Source organism: Alosa sapidissima, chromosome 11 (assembly GCF_018492685.1).
Source record: "Alosa sapidissima isolate fAloSap1 chromosome 11, fAloSap1.pri, whole genome shotgun sequence".
Taxonomy (NCBI): domain Eukaryota; kingdom Metazoa; phylum Chordata; class Actinopteri; order Clupeiformes; family Clupeidae; genus Alosa; species Alosa sapidissima.
In genome coordinates this window covers 15,357,622-15,380,455 of record NC_055967.1, presented here as the reverse complement: position 1 = coordinate 15,380,455, position 22,834 = coordinate 15,357,622, and the positions used below count along the sequence as shown (strand labels likewise).

The 22,834-nt window shown below is 46.1% G+C and overlaps 2 protein-coding genes across 4 annotated transcripts in view; one reads left to right on the top strand and one right to left on the bottom strand.

Moving 5' to 3' along the window:
• The first annotated feature begins 1,121 nt into the window (after positions 1–1,121).
• Positions 1,122–16,549, top strand: plekhg7 (pleckstrin homology domain containing, family G (with RhoGef domain) member 7). Of its 2 annotated transcripts, XM_042109233.1 has the most exons (17): positions 1,122–1,516; positions 2,185–2,944; positions 3,789–3,811; positions 7,127–7,245; positions 7,587–7,627; positions 8,086–8,187; positions 9,630–9,779; positions 10,015–10,110; positions 10,492–10,593; positions 10,706–10,819; positions 11,333–11,507; positions 12,959–13,074; positions 13,676–13,763; positions 14,032–14,111; positions 14,673–14,826; positions 15,058–15,155; positions 15,961–16,549. In XM_042109233.1, exons 2-17 carry the CDS (start codon positions 2,315–2,317, stop codon positions 16,069–16,071), a joined length of 2,199 nt encoding a protein of 732 aa, XP_041965167.1. In that variant the 5' UTR covers positions 1,122–1,516; positions 2,185–2,314; the 3' UTR covers positions 16,072–16,549. The 2 variants fall into 2 exon arrangements, with proteins under 2 accessions (XP_041965167.1, XP_041965168.1); XM_042109234.1 differs by lacking the exons at positions 1,122–1,516; positions 2,185–2,944 and adding an exon at positions 1,618–2,142.
• A 1,039-nt stretch (positions 16,550–17,588) lies between these two features.
• eea1 (early endosome antigen 1) overlaps positions 17,589–22,834 on the bottom strand; it is a 33,103-nt gene continuing 27,857 nt past the window's right edge. For both annotated transcript variants that reach the window (XM_042109230.1, XM_042109231.1), the window contains 3 exons: positions 21,979–22,099; positions 21,544–21,642; positions 17,589–20,625 (listed from right to left, as the gene is read on the bottom strand). In XM_042109230.1, coding sequence (XP_041965164.1) covers positions 20,503–20,625; positions 21,544–21,642; positions 21,979–22,099 — 343 coding nt within the window. In that variant the 3' untranslated portion in view covers positions 17,589–20,502. The remainder of the gene's footprint in view (positions 20,626–21,543; positions 21,643–21,978; positions 22,100–22,834) is intronic.

Genomic DNA, 22,834 nt, shown 5'->3' with positions numbered 1-22,834 from the left:
TCTGCTTTCGTGGCAGTGGCATATTTAGTGTAACAAGGACTTTTGCGCACCATTCGCCTTTTGATTGCTGTTATCATGGGTTCTCAACAAAACCTTCCCTATAGTCAAGTCAACTTTATTTATATAGTGCATTTCATACACAGAGGTCATTCAATGTGCTTTACATAAACAAAACCAAACAATAATAATAAATAAAAGCAAAGAAGGGCAATATAGTCAAAGAATAGTTCAAAAGGTAAAGATCATAATAAAAAGAAAACATAAAACACACAAGGTAAAATCATTTAAAAATAGAGAATGATTAAAAAGACAAAATAAAAGACACAAGGTAGAATAATTTTCGAGAAGGATTCATAAATTACAATTCAGTGCCGTTAGCAGAAAGCATCTGAGTTAGAGGTACATATAGTTTGGTCTTAAGTCTAGATTTAAAACTGGCTACAGTTGGGGCCTTTTTAATGTCATCCGAAAGTTGGTTCCAGAGCTGAGCCGCATAGCAGCTAAAAGCTGCTTCACCAGGTTTAGTTCTAACAGCAGGTTTTACTAACAGGTTTTTCTCCGGAGACCTGAGAGGTCTGGAGGGTGTGGACTGCTGAATCATGTCTGAGAGGTATTTAGGTCCTGCTCCATTAAGTGATTTATAAACAAGCAGTACTGCTTTAAAGCCAATTCTGTGACTTACTGGAAGCCAGTGCAGGGACTTAAGAATTGGAGTAATGTGGTCAGTTCTTTTAGTTTTTGTGAGAACCCTATTTTGAGACATCCAGGTGTTGATTTGTTCTATACACTCACTAACACGGAGATTAAAGGGGACCATAGTCGTTGGTCGTATAGTGCCATCTAGTGGATGTGCACAAGCCACTTGGCGTCGATCTGCAAGTTGCAGCCAGAGGTGCATGGCTCTTAAATTTGTGGTTGGTGTTTGTCTCTACGTCTCTAAAATATTATTTCTCGCAACTTTACCGCCCCCGCCCCCCACACACACACTCTCTCTTTCTCTCTCCCTCACTCACTCACAATCACAAACACACACACACACACAAAAGAAGGGATGTTCACAGCTGAATGTTATTATGCACACACACACCTTGCACCGACGTATTCAGCACACACAGTGACACTGTTACGCCCCACCCTCCCTTATTTTCAGTCGCTATCGTCAACAAACTTGGGGCTTGCCATAATCACTGCCGTACTCATCCTTTGCTCTTAATCCCTCAGTTTCTTTCAGATCACGTTTCATTATTTAGACTATTTATTTAGGGCATGTATATAGCCTATGTCAGCAGGCACGCACCATTCTGGGATACAGAATTTCACAGATCTGTTCAAGTGTTGTTTGGTGAGAGCTCAACGCAATGCCGGGAAGCCACCGCTGCCAAAACTTGCCTCCAACTTCGTCCTCAAAGCAGTCAGGCTACCCACGCAAGCGACAATACACCGTGGCCATCGCTTTCACACTTGCTTCACGTATAGCGGTCGCGTAGAGCGTATCTCGGAGGGGAATTCATAATCTGTGAGTACTTTATTTTGAGTGGTAGTTTTAGAATTGTTTTTATTTATTCATAGAATATCGATCTTGTTTTGGGTATGCGAATATCAACCTGCGCCATTTGCGCAAGAGAAATCTTGGATGTGGAGGCAACTTGTTTGCGCTGAATAAAGGCGGGTAGTCATTTAAAATTAATGGTATGCATACATTTCAGTGTTTTGAGTCAGTCAAACCTGAAATAGGTGTGTTGTTAAATCGGGTGCAACTGCAACCTCCTCAATTCAACCCGAGCCTTAATGTCCCGTCCTTTGTTTCGCTAAACTGTCACGGTGTGATACTGAACTGATAACATGTTACACTCTAAATCACCTGTACTATGCTCCTCAGGTAATGCTTCGTTGGCTACAAAAAGCTAAACTATATGAGGCTAAAATGATAATGCGATTGCATTACGCTGCTTCTAATGAACAAGAAGGGGGTGTCCTGGGGAACAATGGTGATTTGCACAAGGACAGCGCGGTGCACCAGGGGAATTTGTTTGATATGGTGTTTAGCATGGTGTTGGTGTTGCCTTAAATATTCCAACAAGCATTGGATGTAGTCCATGATCTCAGAGCAAACAACTGGAAGATAGAGTTATGAACATTTCAGTGAGTTACTGTGTTTGAGGCTTATAAACTTTTCTTTTTCAGGGTTGTGTCGTGATCATGTTTCGTCTGAATGGAACCATAAGACGGTTCAGAGAAACGAGAGGTCCATTCAGCTGGATTTGACGGGTTGTAACCGCTTCTTTACCTCTGATACAATGATTTCTAGCACAAAATGTCTGAGATGATAGACGCGGACACAATTCAGGAAAACGGCAAGGACTTGGAGAAAACGTTAGACTGGAGTTATATAGAATGGCGTGAGGATGAGTCAGCTAAATGGACGAATGCAGAGACGCAGACAGAGCCGGAGACGTTTGAGGATAAACAAACGCAGACCAGCCACCCTTTCATCATGCGCCTAGACCTGGACCGAACGCACTCCAGACTGCGATATGGCTCCTTGAAGGAGTTCGACAACATGCCCACCCCGCTTTTTCAGTTTGACAGACAGGCTCCCGGCAGGATCTCCACGTCCCCCACGCTACGAAGGATGCGGAGCACCAGACGGATGGACGGTCACAGCCCACAGGAGGAGTCTGGCCCTTGTGAGACGTCACCATGGAGCCCTCTGTCCCCCTTAACCCGACTGAAGTCTCCCCTCGCGGCCAGTCAGTCGCTCCCGATGGAGGGCCAGGTCCAGAGAGTCTGTCACCCGGAGTCCTCTGCGATCCGTGGGAAAGCGAGATCGCTTAGATCAAAGACTCTGGACAATGGTGTCATTTGCAAAAGGCAAGAGGCTCCGTGCAAAAGAGAGCTTCTCAGCAGCAGCAGCAGCTTTGATAGCACCAGTGAAGCTGAACAGGTATAGAAACGAACTCAAGTTAATCTTAGCATCCATCTTATTTAATTAGTCAATGGAATGCAACAAGTGTTTTGTCTGGGGCAGTGCTACTTCCTATTCTAATGGAATACACTTCCTGTGTATCTAAGAAAAATGGTGACATGAGAATCAAAATCATCATAGTTAACAAAACAGACCACTTACATAAATTATACTCCACTAGAAAAATAATGTGGCTGTTTCCACCTTTTTTAATAGCTAATATTCCTAAATTGAATCCCCAAGCAGATGCCACTGAATTCCTTTACCAATTGGGGCTTCTTTTCGGCCTCCTGCAGAGAGTGTTCACAATGAGCGCCTTTGACAGCAAATGAATCAGCAGTTACATACACTGACAGCTTCAGCCGAGCCCACCCTGCTGAGGGCAGCCAGGAGACTCCGCCAACTGGGCCCCCTTCTCCCTGTGGTCGGCAGGCCGCACATAATGCCAGGGTCAGTGGCCCATCAAAAGGATAAAGGGGGAAAGCCACTCAATGGCTCCATGCGTTCATCGGAGCACGTCCTCAATAGATCCCTCTGAGATCCCCCTTCCAAACATCCCTACTGCTGAGAGGGGCGCCAGAGGATTTTAAACACATACAATTATGGCCTGTTAAAATTTTTCCATTCGGAACATGAGTGTGGCTAAAATCGATCTTTGAGGACTGTAGCATTTCATAACTGAGGGGAGACCCCAAGTGTGTCTGTGTGTGTGTGTGTGTCCATGCTGGAGTTAACACTGTCAAAGCTGAGCCCCATGTGGAGGCTTAGCCAGGTCTACTTTTGGAATAACATCTCTTAATGTCATGTCTGTTTTTGATTACAGGTAAAGGAACAGCCTCATAAAAGGTGAGTGGAACATACCATCTAACCTCTCATCCGTAAGTTGATATTCAGAGGCATTTGCATGAAAAGCCGTTGCCTCAGTAGGTGCCAGTGCACATGAGTACACATGTAGGAAAGCACTGTGTGAAATATCTCTTTCATTTCCTCTCAAGACCCACTTTTATCAAGGTTGGTCAACACTGTAGTCATCAAACTTTGTATAATTAAATATGCCACACAAACAAGACTGTTCTGGCCCAAACCATCGCAGACCTCTGTGTCAAACAACAATCCTTAATTTGCCCAGCGATTTCATTAAAGCAGGAATTTGTTTGTGTGGAAGTGGCCGATCTGTGCGAGCCTCCCAACCTGAGTTGGGCAGTGGCCTCGGTTGCGGTCAGCTGTAGGGAGGAGACCATGGCAAGGCCCCGGCGAGAGGCCGCCCCCATTGTTCATTGTGCTGGTGCTTTGTTAGTGCACAAGCGCTAGGCAGAGCGAGTTATTAGAGTCCCATGGTTCTGTGTGGACTAGACAAACTCTCATTAGTGGCACTCTCCCCCTGCAGCCTGACCAGGCTTGCTGACCAGAGAGAGAGGGAATTGGGCTGTCCCCCTCCCCATGATGGGGTAATTAGGCAGCTATTGTGGCTGTAATTACGCTAAGGACACTGTTCGCTCTCAGTGGACATGGGCTACCGGGGATTGGTTGAGACAGTTGTGTTCCAGGGGCATCATTATTTCTCTGAGGTGCGAGACAAAGCTCTCTTCTTTTCCCGGGCGCTCTCTGTGAGTAGCCGACCTGCACAGAGGGGCCATTCTCAGTGGCACTCAGAGGAATGCGATTTCACCCTGGGACGAGATGGGCGGTGCAATTAAACGCAATTAGTAATGACCCGTTTTCACGAGGGACCCATCGTGCCATTTTGTTTCTGTGGAGGCCCCGCTCGTCCATTGATTTGAATTGCCTGATTAACTTCTCTACTTGTTAACTTTGGGGGGCCTCTGTCTCGGGGGTGAACCCCGTGTGAGGCCCAGAGGGTCCCATCTATGCGGTCCTGACACGTGAAGCAGCCACACGCAATGACCTCTGAGAGGGAACGACAACAGTCAGACACGAAAGGGGAAACGGGTGACCGAGGATGTGCTGTGACGGAGATCCATAGAGACTCTTGGGACTCACGGTTACACATGTGGAATTGAAGCATCAGTGTGGAGTTTTCAAATTAGCAAACTAACTATACACCTTAAAGGTATGCAAAAATCTAGAAAACACCAGCAAGTGTCACTGATAAAATCTTGCTAGAATGCTAACAGGTGTCTTGTTGGTGTAGTTGGTGATGTGCTCTGGGGGACTAGTCTGAATGACAATTGTGCTTCATATGACTATATATCATCAAAATTAATTTGGAGATAATTTTAATATTGGAAATCAAAATTAGTTGCCTATAAAACATAAATTATAAAAACAAATTCTTGTGCACTGTTGCTTTAAAACCACATGATGGTGTTAATTGTTGAATTGGTTCAGTTAAATGAAGCTACTGTTGGCCTACAGTTCTGCTTTGCCAATCAACTTCCTCTTTCACATTCCGCAAATGTTACATGGCTCAGGACTGATCATAGTTCAGGGAGAGAAACTTTGTATGCAATAAAAAGGGACAACCTGTTCTGTACTCTTACCACCACGGGCAGTGTGCTGCCGTAACAGTGCTCCTGTCCAGCACTTATTAACATGCAAGAAATGCAGACAAACCAGCATGCAGCCAGGCTACGCTAGTTCCCATGAGTTGTTTACTTAGATCTTCCAATTGTGGCACATCACTGTGGCCTGTTTTTTGGAGAGCTGAAGAGACGCCCCTTCATTGACAAGAAAGCATGAGAAAACCAGCCTGGCCAGTCAGCTGTCCCATGTTTGGGTCATTGTTTTCTCCCTGACTGGGCTGTCCAGGTAACCCTGGGCTCACCCAACGGTGCAGCACAGAGCAAAGCACAGTGCATGATTGAGGACGTTGTAAACTTCAACTATAACTGTTGAGATATTTGCTTTCCACGTCAGCTCAGACTTTGTGTCAATTGACACCCCCCCCCCCCCCCCCCCCCCATTCGCTGTGCATGACGCATACTCTCTTCAGTGCGTCAGATGTGGCTGGGGCCCATCAAGTGTGCCCTTTACAACCCAAAGCCCTCTGAATTTGCATGGCTCTCTCCATTTGCATGTGTGTGGATCTGGGAGAGAGCGGTTAGCACGAGAGAGCAGGTGAAGCATAGCATGCGGCCGTGAGTGACAGTAGAGTACAGAACTGGCAGAGCCCCAGGCGTGTGGGCTGGGCCCTGGCTCTCTCAGGGCCTCTTCGTCCCATTGTTCTCTGGCACTGAGGGAGGACGCTAAACGTCCCGCACGGAGCGGAGTGCTTTCTCTTTCCCTTCTCCTACCTACAGGCCCACGCTCAATTAACCCCTGGCCCTAATCCTCCACAGGAGCTATAACACTGTAACTTTCCGAGGAACTAGGGGATCAATTTACTCTAAACTTTATCAGCACAAGCGTTCTCAGCCCCTCCTAACACAAGGCAGGCATCTCAGCAATGTGCAAATGTCAAAAGAGGAATTCTCTTATTTCCTGCTAAGCTGCATCTTGAAATTAAAGTGTGGGATTGTTGTGTTCCATTCTTTTTTTCTCTCTCTAAGAAGGTTAGTATGCAAGCTTGGGAGAATTATAACTGGAGTCTAAATTCCCAGCTTTGCAGCACAAAGCTACAGAGGTTGCATAACACTGTATGGACAAATTCTGTCTGAGCGATAAATGTTGCATAAATATAAATCTTTGTATGCTCTCCTCTGGAAATAGTTAAAATTTGATTTGAGCAGAATGAGCACACACCACAAAAATGGAAGAATTTGAAGTTGTTGTTGTAATGTACTGTTGACAGACCAGCTTTCTGGTTGTATTCGTGTTCTGTGTGTTGGAGTTGATTGATATACAGTTGCAGCCTATGCTTCTGATACCAGCAATTCTACAGTGTGAATACAAACCTAAGATAAGAGAAACACAATGATTTTCAGCACCATTTAGGTAATAGGTTAGCCTGTGCTGGGGGCTTGTCTTATAGCAGTGTTGTGGGTGTTGCATTGATGTATCAGTGTGCTGTAACACAAGAGCCAAGAAAGTTATGTTAGAGAGACAGGCAGTCGTGAGCATGGCTGACTGTACATGTGGCTTGACATGCTTCCTCGTCCTGTGTGCTTTTACAGAAAGGCCTGAAGGCCCAGAATGTTCCATGCTCTCACCTGTGTCCTTTCTCTCACTCTTGTCTCTGCCACGCCCGTGCGCTGTTCTCAGGCTGCAGGAGCGCAGGCGGAGCTCGGTGGTGGTGAGCCTGCCGGGGCTGGACGTATCTCCAGGAGACCTCTTTGTGTCCAATGGCGCCGCCGACATTCTAAACCACTCCACGTTCTCAGGTGGGTTTTTCCAAGACAAAAAGGTATAGTGTTGTTGTGTGGTGTGGTGTTGTGCAAGCTGGCCTTGGGGTGTCCAGCTCGCGTGTCACAGAGGGCTGTCCAGAACCCAACAAGGGTCACTCTCTCTAGTTACCATGCTATCAGTGTCTGTCTGGCCCTATTTGCTCTTGGAGATGAACACTATTCCAGGATATAACTGAGTACTGTTGTGTGCGACCTTTACCCAGAGTACAAATGGGTCTCCTGAAATGGCTTGCCAATCTCATTTTCCAAACTGGACGTTAGTGGACCTGAAGGTTTATTTACATGCAGTCTATTTCCTGTTCCCTTTGTTCCTCTAGACACTAAGAAATCAAAGTGGCCGTTCTCCAGGCGCAGCACGGTAAGTGGACATCTGGCCCCGGCCATCCTGGTGCTCGTCGGCGCGGCGCATTGCGGCACAGCGGGGTCTGGTGATGCTGTGCTTCCCCCGCTGGCCTGCCCAGCTTAGCCACAGCACACACTCTTATTGTCCCCTGACCCGCTTTGCAAAGCAGATTTGCCTGCCCTCCCTCACTCCCTCTCTCCCTTTCTCCCTCCCTCCCTTTCTCCCTCCCTCCTTCTTTTGCCTCACCTTTGCCACCGCTCTCTTGCCACGAAAAAGAACAGTGAACACCACAACCAACCAATCCCACAGCTGCACTGCATGCCAATTGTGTTAGTATTTGATGATGACCCTGCTGCCTCAACGCCCACAGCGCTGCCATCTTGTTCTCAGTCGCGTGGAAAGAGCTAATGCTCTGCAGGGCGTCAGGTTACTGGACACACCTGGGATTGATTTCCGCTCCTCCTCCTCCACAGACCAAGGGAAAGGGGCGGACGGTGACGGCCACAGACGTCGAGAAGTGTCTCTCGGACGCTCACGTGCAGGACTGGAGGGACTCGAACTTCCAGAGGTACAAGGTCAGTGATAAGCACAGGTAGCCCACGTCCACCTCCACCCCCAGTCCAGCCACAACCCTACCCTCTCACCTCTGAAATGCCAAAGTACACTGGGCCAAGTCTTGGAAGTGTTCGAAAGCAGAATTAATTGAACTCCCAAATCCAATCTCCTTTGTTTTGTTCTTGGGAACGTCATGGGATTGTGACTGAGCGCCTTGATATAATGAGCTTAGACTGTGGTCTCTAAATAAACGGCACTAAAGCATTTAGCAAGAGTGCGACTGACATCGAGGTTGATTGATGGCCTGGTGATGGTCTTGAAAGTGTAGTGAACCTGAAAGGTTTAAAGAGGTTAACAATTAGCCTGATTATAAGTGGGAAGGAAACCACAGTTATGCCACGGAGATGAAATGGCAAAATAACCATTGTGTGTGTGTGTGGGTTTCTGTCTAGGCACAGACATAGCTCAGAAAGTCATGTGAAGTATGCTGAGCATCAATGCTTGTCCTCTGCTCTGCTATGAATGTGAAGGAAACAAGGTTTCAACACATGCTGCTTTCAGACACGTCCTCCGCAGTATATGCAGAGCTTTGTCAAACGGAGGTCCGGATGTGAAGCTAACATATTGACATTATGTGGTCATATATGTGAACGACACCGACGCACATTAAAGGTAAACTATGCAGTATTGGCAATTTCCTTACTGTTTTCTCGGTTTTTGCTTCTTTTTCGCTGGCTCTGTCATGACGAATGTCTGAGAAACTCCATCGCTTTTTCTAGCCGGTGCCTGGCGTGTATGTGTATTTGAATGCAGTAAAGCAATTCGTTACACTCGTTATAATTCATGACACCGAGGCTGTCGGCCCGCCGGCCCACAGTTGTAAGGGTGGTTTTTCCGCGAGACGGCCACCATTCAACCCGAAAAAAGTCATATAACCATCCCAATGACTCTGAAGCTGTTAAGTGAAGGTAAATTAAGCTTAAAAACCTGCATAGTGTGCCGCTAACAGAATCTCTATGTGGTTGAACACGCACATGAACAGAATCTCCGCATGTTCTTCGCTTCGTTCAGACACAAGGTCATTTACATAATGTCCATCGGAAATACTAGGAGGGGAGTAGTTTAACAGCTGGCTAAGTTTCCAAATGTCCAGTTATGTTGTTCAGATATACGGCCCAACCGCTTGACATCCGCAGAACATGCGGACTTACACGTAGATCTGAAAGCAGCTGTAGTTTCAGCCATTGCAACATGGCTCTCCTGCGTAATGCAGTGTTTGAAATAAATAAACCATCTACAACATGTCTGCATTTCCAGTACTAGCAAGTATACTCAGTCTGGACAGTGTTTGAAAGCATTAAACGAACTCCAGCATGTCTGAATTCCAGCAGTCTGCTTTTCATCACCAGCAGCTGTGCTCTGTCTGGACACAAGTGCTTAACTGACTCGTGTCCCTCCCCAGGACTGCCCTCTGGAGGAGTTTCTGAGGGAGCACTCGCCCCCGCTCCACGCTCAGGAGGAGCCCAAAGCCTACAAGAGGCAGGAGGTTATCTGGGAGCTCTTCACCAGTGAGTGCGTCTACTTTCTGGACCAGCTTATGGTCCTGAAGGAGGTACAGTAGCCACTCTGTCACAGTCACACATACTACTAGAACAAGTGTCCATTTTGTTCTTGCGTGCCATTGTATTCTTGTGCTGTGTCCTCCTTTCTTCTGTGAAATGGTTGAAATGATTCCCAGTGGTATCTGTGCACTGAAGGGAACATGTTGTAACGTTGACTTTGTCCCCGCAGACCTCATGAGTGAAATTAACCTGTTTTGCTTCCCATTGTTGTTTGTCTCCATGCAGGTATTCCTGACCACCCTGAACGATCTGCAATTGCGAGATTGCCTGCAAGATATCGACTCCTGGAGGCTCTTTGCCAATCTCAACGAGCTTTGCCTGGTACAACACCCTTCAGGATCAGATAGAAGAAAAAAGGGCAGATCTAATCAGTCACTGATAACACATGAGCGGGCTGTGCTAACAAGGCACCTCTAAACATTGTATATTTTGTAAAAGTGAATCAAATGACAGATATGCTACTGTTATGTAAGAACAATTGCAACTCAAGAATACATTTATTTTGCTATCTGGTGTGATTATTCATTCAGTTGTTGAGGAAAGGGACCACTGGTGTGTGAGCCAGGTTAAAGTCTGGATCCCCATTTGAGTTTTTGTCAGGGAAGACAAGTCTATAGTGAAAATACAGACAATTGCCTTGGATGAAAAAAAAATGTTTACCAAACAAACAAAAGCAAATGTCACGCTGTTTGGTTGTCCCAGGTGAGCTTTGACTTCCTGACCAGCCTGTTGCGTGTGATTAAGGAGTCTTGGCAGGACTCGGACTCGGACAACACACAGGCCCTGCTGGCTCTTCTCAAAAAGGTAAGTCCACCCACTGAGTAACTGAGGTCACCCCCCAGGACACCCCAACCCTTTATCACCAGAATGGATCAGCCTCTCCTCTGAAACTGGGTGTGTGCGCTGCTGTTTGCAGGCTTTTGGGGAGAGCATTTGCCACTGTCTGCAGAAGTACTGCCTGAACTACTCGAACGCCATCCTTTATCTGGACAGCCTGAAGCCCCGAGAGGACTTTGGCTCCTACGTGAAGGTATTTGTGTGCAGGTTATTAGAGGCAGTAAATTAGTCCAGCAGGATATAGGAGCACCGGGCAGGGCAAGCCTGAACTCAGCCAGGGGCAGGCGGGCGCATAGCACCGCGCCGCGCCGCACCGCACCGCTCTCCCAGGGCAAGGTCCTATTGGGTGGCTCTGCTGGCAGTGGCTGTTGCTCAACGTGTTGGAGCACATCCATCAGCCAGAGATGAGTCAGTCTGCCAGTAAGGCAGGCAGGCTCGCTTTGCAGTCTGGGACTTTTCTTATCATCCATCAAAGTCATTATCAGTCATTGTTCTCCCTGGTCTTTTATATATGGGCTTGTTTTGCATGGTTCTCTCTTTGCTCCCCACCCCCATCTATCCATCTGTGCTTTGTTACGTTAGATAATCCTTGTGTCCCAATATGGCAGTGTAATGAAGTCTCTCTTCAGAATAATGGGTTAACAAACCTCTCTCTCTCTCTCTCTCTCTCTCTCTCTCCCCCGCTTTCTCTCGCTTTCTCTCCTAGTGGTGTGAGCGGCACCAGCAGTGCCGTCGGCTACAGCTGCGTGACCTGCTGGTGGTTCCGCTGCAGAGGTTCACACGGTACCCGCTCCTCCTGAAGAACGTGAGCAAGAGGACCCAGAGCCCGGAGGAGGAGAGCGCCCTGCAGAGGGTCGTGGAGCAGGTGGACAGAGCCATCTGTGAGTCCCTCGCCTCTGTGTCTCACTGGACCTCTCTCACTGCCCATTACAAACACTGCATCATCACACTACAGCCTGATTAACCGACACTGGTTATAATAGATCTGAGCAACCATTTCTACTGAAGAGATTGGTGGAGCAAAATCCCAGTGACGTCTTTCCAAAAATGCTGTGGAATTTGTTTGTGTGTGTGTGTGTGTGTCTGCTGATGTGGGAAACTGTTTTGAAAAGGGTTGTGCAATGTGACTTGCAAGGAGAACTTGATTTGTCAGTGAAAACTGATTGGCCACTTTCCATTTCTCAGTTAATGTAACTGGATGGCATAATCAGATTTGAAAGTAAAATCTGCACAAAGTCAGCACATCCAAATTTGATTATTCATGTTTTCCATTACAGTTTGTTTTAGGCTTCTCTCTCTTTCCCTCTCTTCAGAGAGCAGTTGTTTGTGCATAAGCAAGCACCTTTTCCGCAGTTGAAAGTCAAAAGCCCCTCATCTTCACCAGTGTACTGAGGGGATAACAATCTAGTACTTTTTCACAGGGTAAAGTTTTCATAGTTACTTAAAATGCCCTCTAAAAGCAATTGCTTTCATCTGTTTTTTCATCTTATTTGAGCAAGCTTACTGAAACTGTATGGAAAACTGCACACTTTGTACACCTTTGCATACCTACGTTTTTCTGAACATTACCTGCATCTCACAACAGAATCAGGTTTAGATTTAGAACTAGCCACCCCAGTAGTTCCCATTTAAATTTCTCCAGTTGTAGAGTAATTTAAAGGGCACTGACCACTGATGTGGTTCCTCATGTGGTTAATTGTATAACTGTGTCATCTACCTGGAGTCCAGCCAGGTCACATCGCAGCTCAGACACGAACACCTGTTCACACGGTTACCAGGCAACCAGGTCAACCAGTGGGAGATGAAGTCAGTGGTACTGAAAGTGGCACAATCAGAAATAACATAAGCACAACTGTTCCCACGAGCTTTCATATGTGTTGCGTGTGTGTGTGTGTGTGTGTGTGTGTGTTCTCTGCATTGTCCTCCCATAATTACTGGCTGGGTGTGTTCCTTTGTGTCCATGTTGGTCCTGCTACAGTGTCCGGGGGCTATAGCAGGACCAACACGTGTAAAGGTCGCCTTCCACCCTCCCCGTTCTCTCCCTCCCACCACACGGATCTGTGTCGTGAGATCACAGCAGCCACGGGGCGTGCTACTAATCTCATCAAACTGGGAGGCTAAAAATAGATGGAATTGTCGTCAGCACGAGGGCAAGAAAAAAAAAGATCACACATGTCCATTATCTGCTGTGTTATTGTGAGGCAGGAACCCGGAGTGACCTCTCAGTGACCCCAGCAGGGGTTTTATTTATGTCCCAGGCGGCTTTGTGTGGGGTTTTGTTACTGTGATGATGAAGCAGTGAACTCACGCCCTGTGCCTTCTGTCCGTGCAGATGACCTGGAGGGGAAGGTGAAATGGCTGGACAACTACCAGAAGGTCAAGCAGCTGAAGGAGGCACTGGTCTGGCTGCCGGTATGGGAGAGGGACAAGCGAGCTTACGTGCCCGAGGTGAGCTGTCAACACTCAGCCAAACGTATAATATAGACCAATTAATAACAGGACATTTCAACACTCAGCTCAAGAAGGCACAGCATGACTGAAAGCTTAACTGGCAAGGATTTAGTTTATGGTCCTTCTCAAATTAAACTTTCACTAGGATAATTAATTGGAGTATGTAGTAGATGGCAAAGATTCTAGAGCCTTCCACTCTATAATATTTGGTAGACAGCCCTTTATAGTAGACTAAAGATATTATTTGTTGCCCTTTGCACTCCTGGTAGGTCATCCCAATGATGTCACTGTTTCTGTCGCCATAGTGTGACAGGTGGGTTGCAAAGTACAGTACCAGGCAGTACCAGTGGGTTCAAGGGATTGTGGCTTTTGCAGTTTTTTTGTCGCAGAGTTACTTCTTATACAGTACAGGAAGGCATTTACCCATCATCAGTCTGTGTATTCCTCAGAAACCAAACCTGTAACCTGCTGGTTGTCATCACCTTGCTCTTCCAGTTCAACGACAGGGCATTGATGCTGTAGTTGTTGATGTAGTGACACTAAGGACAAGACCAAACATGTCATACTTTCCTAACCCCCATTTCATGTCCACCTGCAGAACCTGAAGCACCTGCTGAAGGCTGTGACTCTGGAGAACCTCATCTCTCACCGTAGCCTGCTGCACGAGGGGAAGCTGGTCCTCATTGGTGAGACGCTCCGCTTTGACAGACACACATGCACACAAGTAGTTTCACACTCATCAGGGCCAAATCTTTACTAGTGTCAGCTACAACCTCTCTACGATCTATTTATGATCTGTGTCTGCTACCTCCTATTGAGTATGAAATGACTACTAACTACTACCTAGCTTCTATCTGGGTCATCATCACATGCAGTGTCATGTGAACCTGGGCATTTTGTTGCGGTGAATCTTTTTGTATTCTTTTTCACGGTCATAATACTATGCCCTCACAGAAAATGCTAAACTCCATGAAGTCTTCCTGTTCCTCTTCGATGAGTTTCTGCTGATCACCAAGCTGAAACGGACTAAAAAGGTACGGCTCATTTATGGCTCATCGGTAGCTTTATGACTTGTTATTCAAAATAATTGTGCAACGCTTCCTTGCCTCGCCTCTTAATTGCCCTTGCCCGACGCTGGGTGTAGCAGGTGCAATAGTAATTATTTCAATAAAAACATAATAAACGCCTTTCTAGGCGCAGCTCACGCCCCATCGTTCAGGCCAATAAAGTCCTGTTTACACACAGGATTATCATCCAATACAGTGATCTCATCATTATCATTGGATTATAGTCTGATTGAGGCGCAACATGTTTATACCCCAATGTATCTTAGGTGACCTTGAAATCTGACAACTAAAGCTGCTGTTTGTTAAGAATATGCAGATCTGGTGAAAATGTAAACTTCTGTAGGATCAGGACTATATAGTATAATATATGAACATTTAAATTACAAATGTGTCTACTTTCTTTACACTGTATGTGGCTTATTGTTTCTTAAGTGTGTGTATACACACACACACAGCGATACCATCTCTGGAATGTGTGTGTGTGTGTGTGTCACTCACATCTCGCATGCATGTGTCCGTATCTCCCAGAGGTCTGTCGGTGCTGATGTGACCCATTTGCGTCCGGGCCCGGGTCAGGAGCTGGAGCAGCTGCTGCAGGATGGCTGCAGCTTCACCGTCCTGGACCAGCCCATCTCCCTTGACCGCCTGCAGCTCAAGAATGTTGACCAGCTCAACGCTACAGGTATAGCTAAGATCACCACAGTCATCACAAGCCACTCTTGTGTTTGACCATAAACAAGTCCACCATTGTAACAACTTTATTGATATATCTTATTTTTTATTCTTAAGTCATTCTGATGTCTGTGTATTGTGACCATCAGTAGTGGATGAAACCTGATCATAAAAGGTTGTTCTTTAATGCCTCCTCCTCCTTTTCTCTCTGGCTGGGCTGGTTCTGTGTGTTCTTCCTCAGCCTCAAGCCTGCCCAATTCCTTCATCCTCATGCACCAGAACCGCTACCAGCAGTGCATCGGTGTCTTCATCCTGCAGGCTTACTCAGAAGCCGCCAAGGTGGGTCTCCCCAGCACCTGCCCATAATTAACCCATCACTGTCACTACTGTGGTGACCACAGGCTGACGGCTTGGTAGTGAAGGTGCGTCTCCAACTTCTCTGTAATCTGACGTAGCATCAGCAAGAGCACCATAGATCACAAAACTGACAGCCCTCCAAGGTTGCCGTCACGCCAAGTTGTTGGGTGAGAGGTTGTTTTGGTTGTCGCTCACCCTTGGACTAGAGTGAGATAGTTGAGGAAACGCCCTGTTACAGTCCTAGACAGTAGTCCAGATGGGTCAAGTGACGCCATCTGTGTCACTGGTTTATGGCCAGCTTTAGGTAATTGTACAGACTCGGAGTGATTTTCAGCTGACTCAGCTGATACGGCAGTACTTAGATTGCGTTATCTCCCAGTTCCCACGGTTTATCATCATGCCATCTGTCTCCTCAACTAATGGTTGATATTCTTTAGTAAATAGGTCTGTATGAATAGTTTACATAAGTATCTGGTTAAGTGCAAACTGTGATTTTATGCTCCAAGTAGTTCACGTGATATTGTGATGAAAGGAGCTTGTTTTTCAGTAAATCCCTGTAAACCCCTGTGGGCTCAGCATTTCTCTGTACCCGTTAGAGAAAATGTTAATTTGTCAATGCTGACTGTGCAGAGTGTGGAAGCCTGAGATAAGGAGAGCAGCCGTCCAAGTTCTTCTGTTGAGCTTCCCTTAAGGAATGTGCTACATAGTTTGGACCCCTAGTTGTTTGTTGAAGGACGTGTCTTCATGGTCTGACTTGACTTAAACAAGGCATTTATTTGTGTTGTAGAAATCATGGATGACCGAGATCGAGAGTGCCATTTCGTCACTTTTGAAGCAGGACTCGTGGCATACCCATCTCAAAAACTCGTCAGCCTGGCTGGAGTCCTCGCAAATCTGAGCCACTGCTCTCCACCGGCCCCTGTGGAAAGTCCCCAACAGACCCAACCTAACCCTGGTCCTCAGCAGGCTGTAGCTTCCAGTGCCTCCCCACCCCGTGACCATCCTGCTGAGGCTCACCCCTCTGCCCCAGTAGAACGTTCCTCCTCCACCACCACCCCCTCCTGACTGTCCCAGACTGTCTTTATTCCTCCCTCCTCAGTTCAGAAGTGTGTGTGGAAGCGTCAACAGTCACCGCTATGGCGAATAGCTCTCTCCCTCTCTGTGTGTGCTACAGGTGATGCCCTGTGGATCAGACGGATCATCTCCCCTGCCAAGTTCTCCGAGTCACTTTCACCTACTCACACACGCGCATGCATCCATCCAGTGGGAATAGGGCAATCACAGAGAGACGAAGTCAAGCATACTCTAGATAATAATGTTTTTCCAGTTTATGTAAATGACTAGTTTTTTGTAATTAAAAGTTTCCCATGAAACTACTCTGTGAACTGATGAATTATCTGTTGTGCAGCAGACTACACTGGCTGGTTGAAAACAGCTCTTTAAACTAATCTACATGTTATTATCTAACAAAGACTACCATTCAATATGGTTTGCACTGCAGCACGGCGAAGAACAATAGCACATTTTACTGTGGCTAGACTAAATAACATTATTGGGGCTAGAGCAGTGATTTTTCAACCACTGTTCTGCGGCACACCAGTGTGCCATGAGAGATCATCAGGAGTGCCATGGGAAATTGTGCAGTTTCACTTGATCGGTCCAAAAACATTTATTTTGTTGTTGCAAATAGCCTACGCTCAACAATGGCAGAGCCTATGTGCCTGCAGTGTAGTGACTTGTAAGTAAATAAATACTCTTTCATGTCAGTGAGTGGCACTAGGTAGTGCAATAATGACCTGGTTAGTTAAGTGATGTGCACGAGAAGTGGCGGTGAAAAATAGATATTAGAAAGCTATTAAGCTATATGATACAGCTTTCATCATCATATAGCGTATGATACCGCATTGGGCCCCAGAACGTAATAGCGCTGACATCATGGTCGGGCAACAATCACTGGAGGCCAGTGGAGAAACAGGCGTCTCTGACTGTCGGCAAGTGTTGACAGTAAGGCGTTTGCCCCCAGCAATATGATGGCCATGTTCATGTAGCTAATGCCACGTAATAGAACTCTACGGACAATGCGGTATCTAGCTTTCTAATATCTATGGGTGAAAAGATGTAAAACAGCAATGGATAGGCCTACTTGAAAAGGAAAAATGCAGACTCTGAACTGAGCTGTAAACAAATGGAAAGACTAAATTGTCATCATTTTTGTTGTAGGCCTATTAGGCTACGATGTGTAATTTTGTTACATTTTTGGTTGGCGGTGTGCCGCAGAAATGTTTTAATGTAAAAAAGTACCGTGGCTCAAAAAAGGTTGAAAAACACTGGGCTAGAGAGATGCTCTTGCTATTGAACTGCAGGGACAAACTAGGGAGGACCCATTTCCCCCAAAAAAGCAGAGAAAGGCCAGGATTTATGTGGAAAATAGAAACACCTAGTTTTATTATTTACTCTTAAACATGATGGAAAATTAGAAAACAAATGATCCCTCAGGACATAAATTACATCACTTTGTTTTTCCTCTCATAACAAAAAGTAAAACCATTCAGTACGTCACGTCGGGTCGGGTCAGTCAGTCTCTGCTGTTAAGTCAGCTGTGGTCTTCCAGATAGACGCCAGAGATGGAGAGGGGACAGTGAGCGGGAACGTAAACTTAAGGCACAGAGACATGATCACACACACACACACACACACACACAGTGTCCAGTGGTGAGCATGTAGAGGCCTGGTCAGCACGCCACGCACAAACACAGCCATGATAAACCACCAAGTCAAGACCACAACAATGCGTAGTGTCAATACCAAATGATATATGAGGACGGTTAAGACAGTAATCTCTTTTTTACATATACGTCCTCAGTACATTTTTCTCCCTTTGCTTTTTTTAATATATATAAAAAACATATTATACATCATAATCAAAACATGTTACAGACAAAGTTACAATGGCATCTGTTAGTGAGCGCAAAAAGAAGAGCTGAATTCCGTCCATAAAGCGAACGTGTGATGTTCCTCCTCTACACAGGGCAGGAGAGAGGAGAGAAAATCCATGGCACTAACACAAACATTCAGTAGGACTGGCACTGACAGCCACACCTACATCTCAGCAGGCCTTGTATATTTTTCTTTTTTTCTTTTGTGCAAGTCAGTGTCCCACATGCGTGAAGAAATACATGAAGATCTGCAAGTTGAGAGAGCTTGAGTGCATTCTACTAAACACATAAAACAATGTCTTCTGTTATACTGTTCTGATTCTTTACCAGATGGAAGTGAATACTATGCTGAATTAAAATGTGACTATGACCCCCGGCACAAAAGGTCATGCAAATCTGACCTCTGACCTTCCCTTTGTGCCTAACCAAGAGGTAAGAGCCCTACACCTACCCCAGACTAAAAAGAAAACTCATATAAGAAACAAACACAGATAAGCTGAGAAGCTTTCCCTCTTCAGCAGGGCTGGGGGATTGGGGTAGGGTGGAGGTCTACGTCGCTTGGCGAAACCTGACTAACCTGCTCCTGCCAACAGCGGTGACGGAGCAACACTGAGGTTGTAGCTCTTCCAAAGAGTGCTTCTTCACATTGACATCAAGTCACTTGTGCGATAGATCTACGGCTAAGCTGAGTTGCTCTTTTTGTACAGGCAGTACTTCAGACAACACAACACCAGATGCTCTAAAACTTAATTTAAGAGGAAATTATGTTTTAAAAATGCAACCATACAAACAGACCAAGTGCTCATACGCAGCAGTCACACATACAAACAGCTGCAGCCAGTGCCACGGGATCACAATTATTGCTCAAAAGCGAGATGGGCGCGCACGCACGCACACACAGGTCAACGCCTATGCACAATGCAGGGTTAATTGTACCATCATTTGCACCTACTTGTATTTATGTATATTACATCAGTGAGGTACCACGACCTGTGGGTCATGACACATCAGTGGCCAGTGCAACATGAAACACATTTCAACCAAAGAACAAGAAGCCATTTGAGAATCAGCTGTACAGATGACAGGGGTGGCCAGAGAGGCTTCATAAGGAATCTCAGAAATGTCCAGATCCATTACCCAGCCTTTCAGAGCCCCAGAACACCTCAGTGTTAGATAAGAAGAGATCCTTCTTCCACCCAACTCAGACTTCCACACACTAACACACACACACACACACACACAACCATACTCCACACTCACATACCTACTCTACATTCTTTGGTTCTAATCAGATCCCTGCTGGTGTTGATTCCACTGTCCACCTTATGTATTTCCATTTAAACACATGGCCCATATTCACTATGACAAGACCTCACCAATACCACATCACACAGAGCAATACACATTAGACCTGACTGCAAAAAAAAAACAAAAAAAAAACACACAGCACCTCTAAATGGTTTTCTCCATCATACCAACACAACCTGGATATTGGTATTTAAAGGTAGTTTTTAAATCATTAACATAACACTGACTTGTCTGGAAACATCAACCTCACAATCCTTTTAAAATAATCTCCACTCACTTCCATAGACCAGCGGCATCTTTCAACAATCATCACTTCCAAGTGCACACTGACCCCACCTGGTTAGACATCCCACTGACATCAAAACACATGCACACATCCATGTCTTTAGAGTACCATCAGCCCAGCCACACAACTTCCTCTCATATGATCAACTCAGTCACACAGTCACCAATCACACATCCCTCTCAATGCAATCAGATCACCTGTCACACTCCACTCACCTTTTTTCCAGCCATCCATCCACACACACACACACACATATCTCTGTACAATATCCCACTCCACATCCAGACCATCCCACATCAGGGAGACAACACCACCCTGTGCCCAGACCGCGCTCCCCTGCTGGGCGTAGACGGCCTCTGAGGCGGACAAGGCACAATACAGGGCAGACCGGGACAGGCCTGGCTTGGCTCTCCGTCTGTTCTCCTTTCTCTCCTCTTTTAAAAGAACAAAAACAGACAAACAAACAAACTAAATAAAAAGACTCCTTTCCTTGAAGTTGACACTTGGAGGTCTCTCAGCGATTCCCTGCAGAGCGAGTCTTCCAAATGAGCTCTTGAGGGGTCCGTACGTAACCACCCCGCCCCCCCCCAATGGTGCAAGTGGTGCTGCTCCAGTGTCCTTCCTCTGCAGCAGCTCTCCTCAGAGCAGAGTGCAGTCCTCTGCTCCTGAGCTAGTGTGTGTGTTTACACAATGTGCATGTGGCGTTGCGTGTGTCTGTGTGTGTGAGTGAGCGTGTGTGAGTTTGTGTAGTGTGTGAGGGGAGGTTGTGAACGTGTGTGTGTGTGTGTTTGTGTGAAGGTCAGCCCTGGAGCTCCTCGAAGCACGTCTCACACACTCGGACAGGTTTCTTGGAGGAGGGCGTGAGGGCGTTCTTGGCGGAGCACTCGTTGCAGAAGATATTACCACAGTGCCTGCAGTGGTGCTGTAGAGGTAAGAGAGAGAGAGAGAGAGAGAGAGAGAGAGAGAGAGAGAGAGAGAGAGAGAGAGAGAGAGAGAGAGAGAGAGAGAGAGAGAGAGAGAGAGAGAGAGAGAGAGAGAGAGAGAGAGAGAGAGAGAGAGAGAGAAATCATAAACACTAGGTTGGGTTGAGCGTGTATTGGGCTCATGGCAGCTGTAAAAGTTTGTATGGTAACTGCAGTTTTGAAACAAAGTCGGGCCCATGTGCCTGGGGTCGATATAATGAGTTGGAGTAGCACAGTGCAGGCCAGAGCTGCTTGGCGTGATGCCGTGATCATCTCCACCGTACTGCTGCAGTGCCGCTCAGAGCAGCTCGAGCCCGGCCTTTGAAGACAGGCTGCAGTATTAGCATTTGTATTGATCTGTTGTTGTGGGGCCTGAATCACCACGGCCTCCAGCGGTGTGGGGCTTTGATGTGGGGCTCTTTTAGCCTGAGCAAACAGCCCTTTAGAGGAGTGTGTGTGTGTGTGTGTGTGTGGGACTAGGCAGTGTGTTCAAGGCACTGGCTGATCATTAACACTCCATTGATCCACTCTTGCGGTGAATAGGACTGTGTGGCACCACCTAACAAATGGGCTGCGTGAGAGCCGGCCGGGTTTCTCCCTCCTGACAGGAGACAAATGAATGAGAGTGGATGGAGCCACCATGATGTGTGGGAGAATGTCAAAACGCGCCCTGGGGAGGGAGGGAGGGAGGCAGCCTGTTTGCATGTCAACTATGTGCTATAGGTATGTGCATATGTGTACTTACTGGGCAGGAGTGAGGTGGAAGGTTGTGTAATAGTTTAGTTTGTCTGTCTGTGTGTGTGTCTGTGTGTGTGTGTGTGTGTGTGTGAGACTTTTCTGTGTGTGAGAGAGTGTGAGAGTGAGAAAAATAGGCCAACCTTTCTGACAGTGACCGAGAAGCCTTTCCCACAAGCCATGCAGTTCTGCACCTCATGATCCTCAGCCCACTTTCGGGTCAAACTCTGAGACTGCTTGATCTAGGGGCACAGGAAAGGTCACACATCACCATGCTGTCACCATGACAACCACCACTAGGTTTGCATAACAAATAGAAAACAAAGCATCCGAATCAATACAGCAGACCATTTACTGGAACTGATTCTCAGTGTGAAGGTTTATATTTAGTATACACATATACAGGAAATTGAGTTATTCTGATTAAAAGTTAAAATAGATCTATAATTCCATTTAGATCTAATCAGTGTTAATGTCAGTGTTCAGTGCAGACTAAAATCTACAGTGGTTGTGTTTGCCCTGCAGCAATTGGCTGCTTGTCCATCTAACACTGCTGATTGGCTGCGTGTGAGGCGGACCTGTAGTGATTGGTTCTCCCGGCCAAGCTCCTGCATGGCGGCGGTGGTGTCATCCAGCTTCCTCCGCATCTCCACCACTTTACCCTGCAGCTTCTCAATCTCCCCCTCGCCTTTCACACACCTACACACACACACACACACACACACACGTAATGTAAGTTACAAAAATGAGAAAATAAGAGCATGGAAAAAAAGCAAGACGGTGCTTTTTTAAAAGGTCCACTGCAGCGATCCCTCACACACAATTACAGTTCTATTTATATTTTCAAGTCATTTAGTAGATGTTTTTATTCAAACATGATTTACAGTACTATATAGAATGTTTTAACAGTATGTGTTATCTGATTATCTGAAAGCCATGACAGCAGTGTTGTTACTACATTGCTAAACCAATGGAGCTTCAGGAACACACCCTAGATGTGTCTACGCATGTAAAGTACTGTAGGGCTGTTCACAGACAGTAATACATTTTATCATTTGACTGAATTGCATGAAAAAAATTTTGACTGGATTGTGTGAAAAGTTAAACAACCACTGTGTTGTACTGATGGCAAATTGAATGCGTAGGATCATTAAAACAACCTCTGCACGCCAAATCTATGTTTATCAGGGGATACATATTTACATATATGAAAATATTATGCTGTACAATACAGCATATGCAGTGTATGGTTAGTATGCCATATGCCTGAGGCTAATAAAATGGTTCAGATATATTTGCGGCCCCAGACAGATTTTTTTTTATTTCTGGTATTTTATTTTGGCTTATTTTTATTTTATTTCTGGTATTTATTTTGACTTATTTTGACAGCACTAATACAAAGGTATATGTCCAAATGTGTGTATGTCTGTGCGT

Excerpts from the sequence above, each read along its gene's own strand:
- plekhg7 (XM_042109233.1), top strand. The coding sequence starts at position 2,315 with ATGTCTGAGATGATAGACGCGGACACAATTCAGGAAAACGGCAAGGAC. Across the intron at positions 8,188-9,629 it reads CGAACTTCCAGAGGTACAAG|GACTGCCCTCTGGAGGAGTT; the intron begins GTCAGTGATAAG and ends GTCCCTCCCCAG. Across the intron at positions 14,827-15,057 it reads TGACCAGCTCAACGCTACAG|CCTCAAGCCTGCCCAATTCC; the intron begins GTATAGCTAAGA and ends GTTCTTCCTCAG.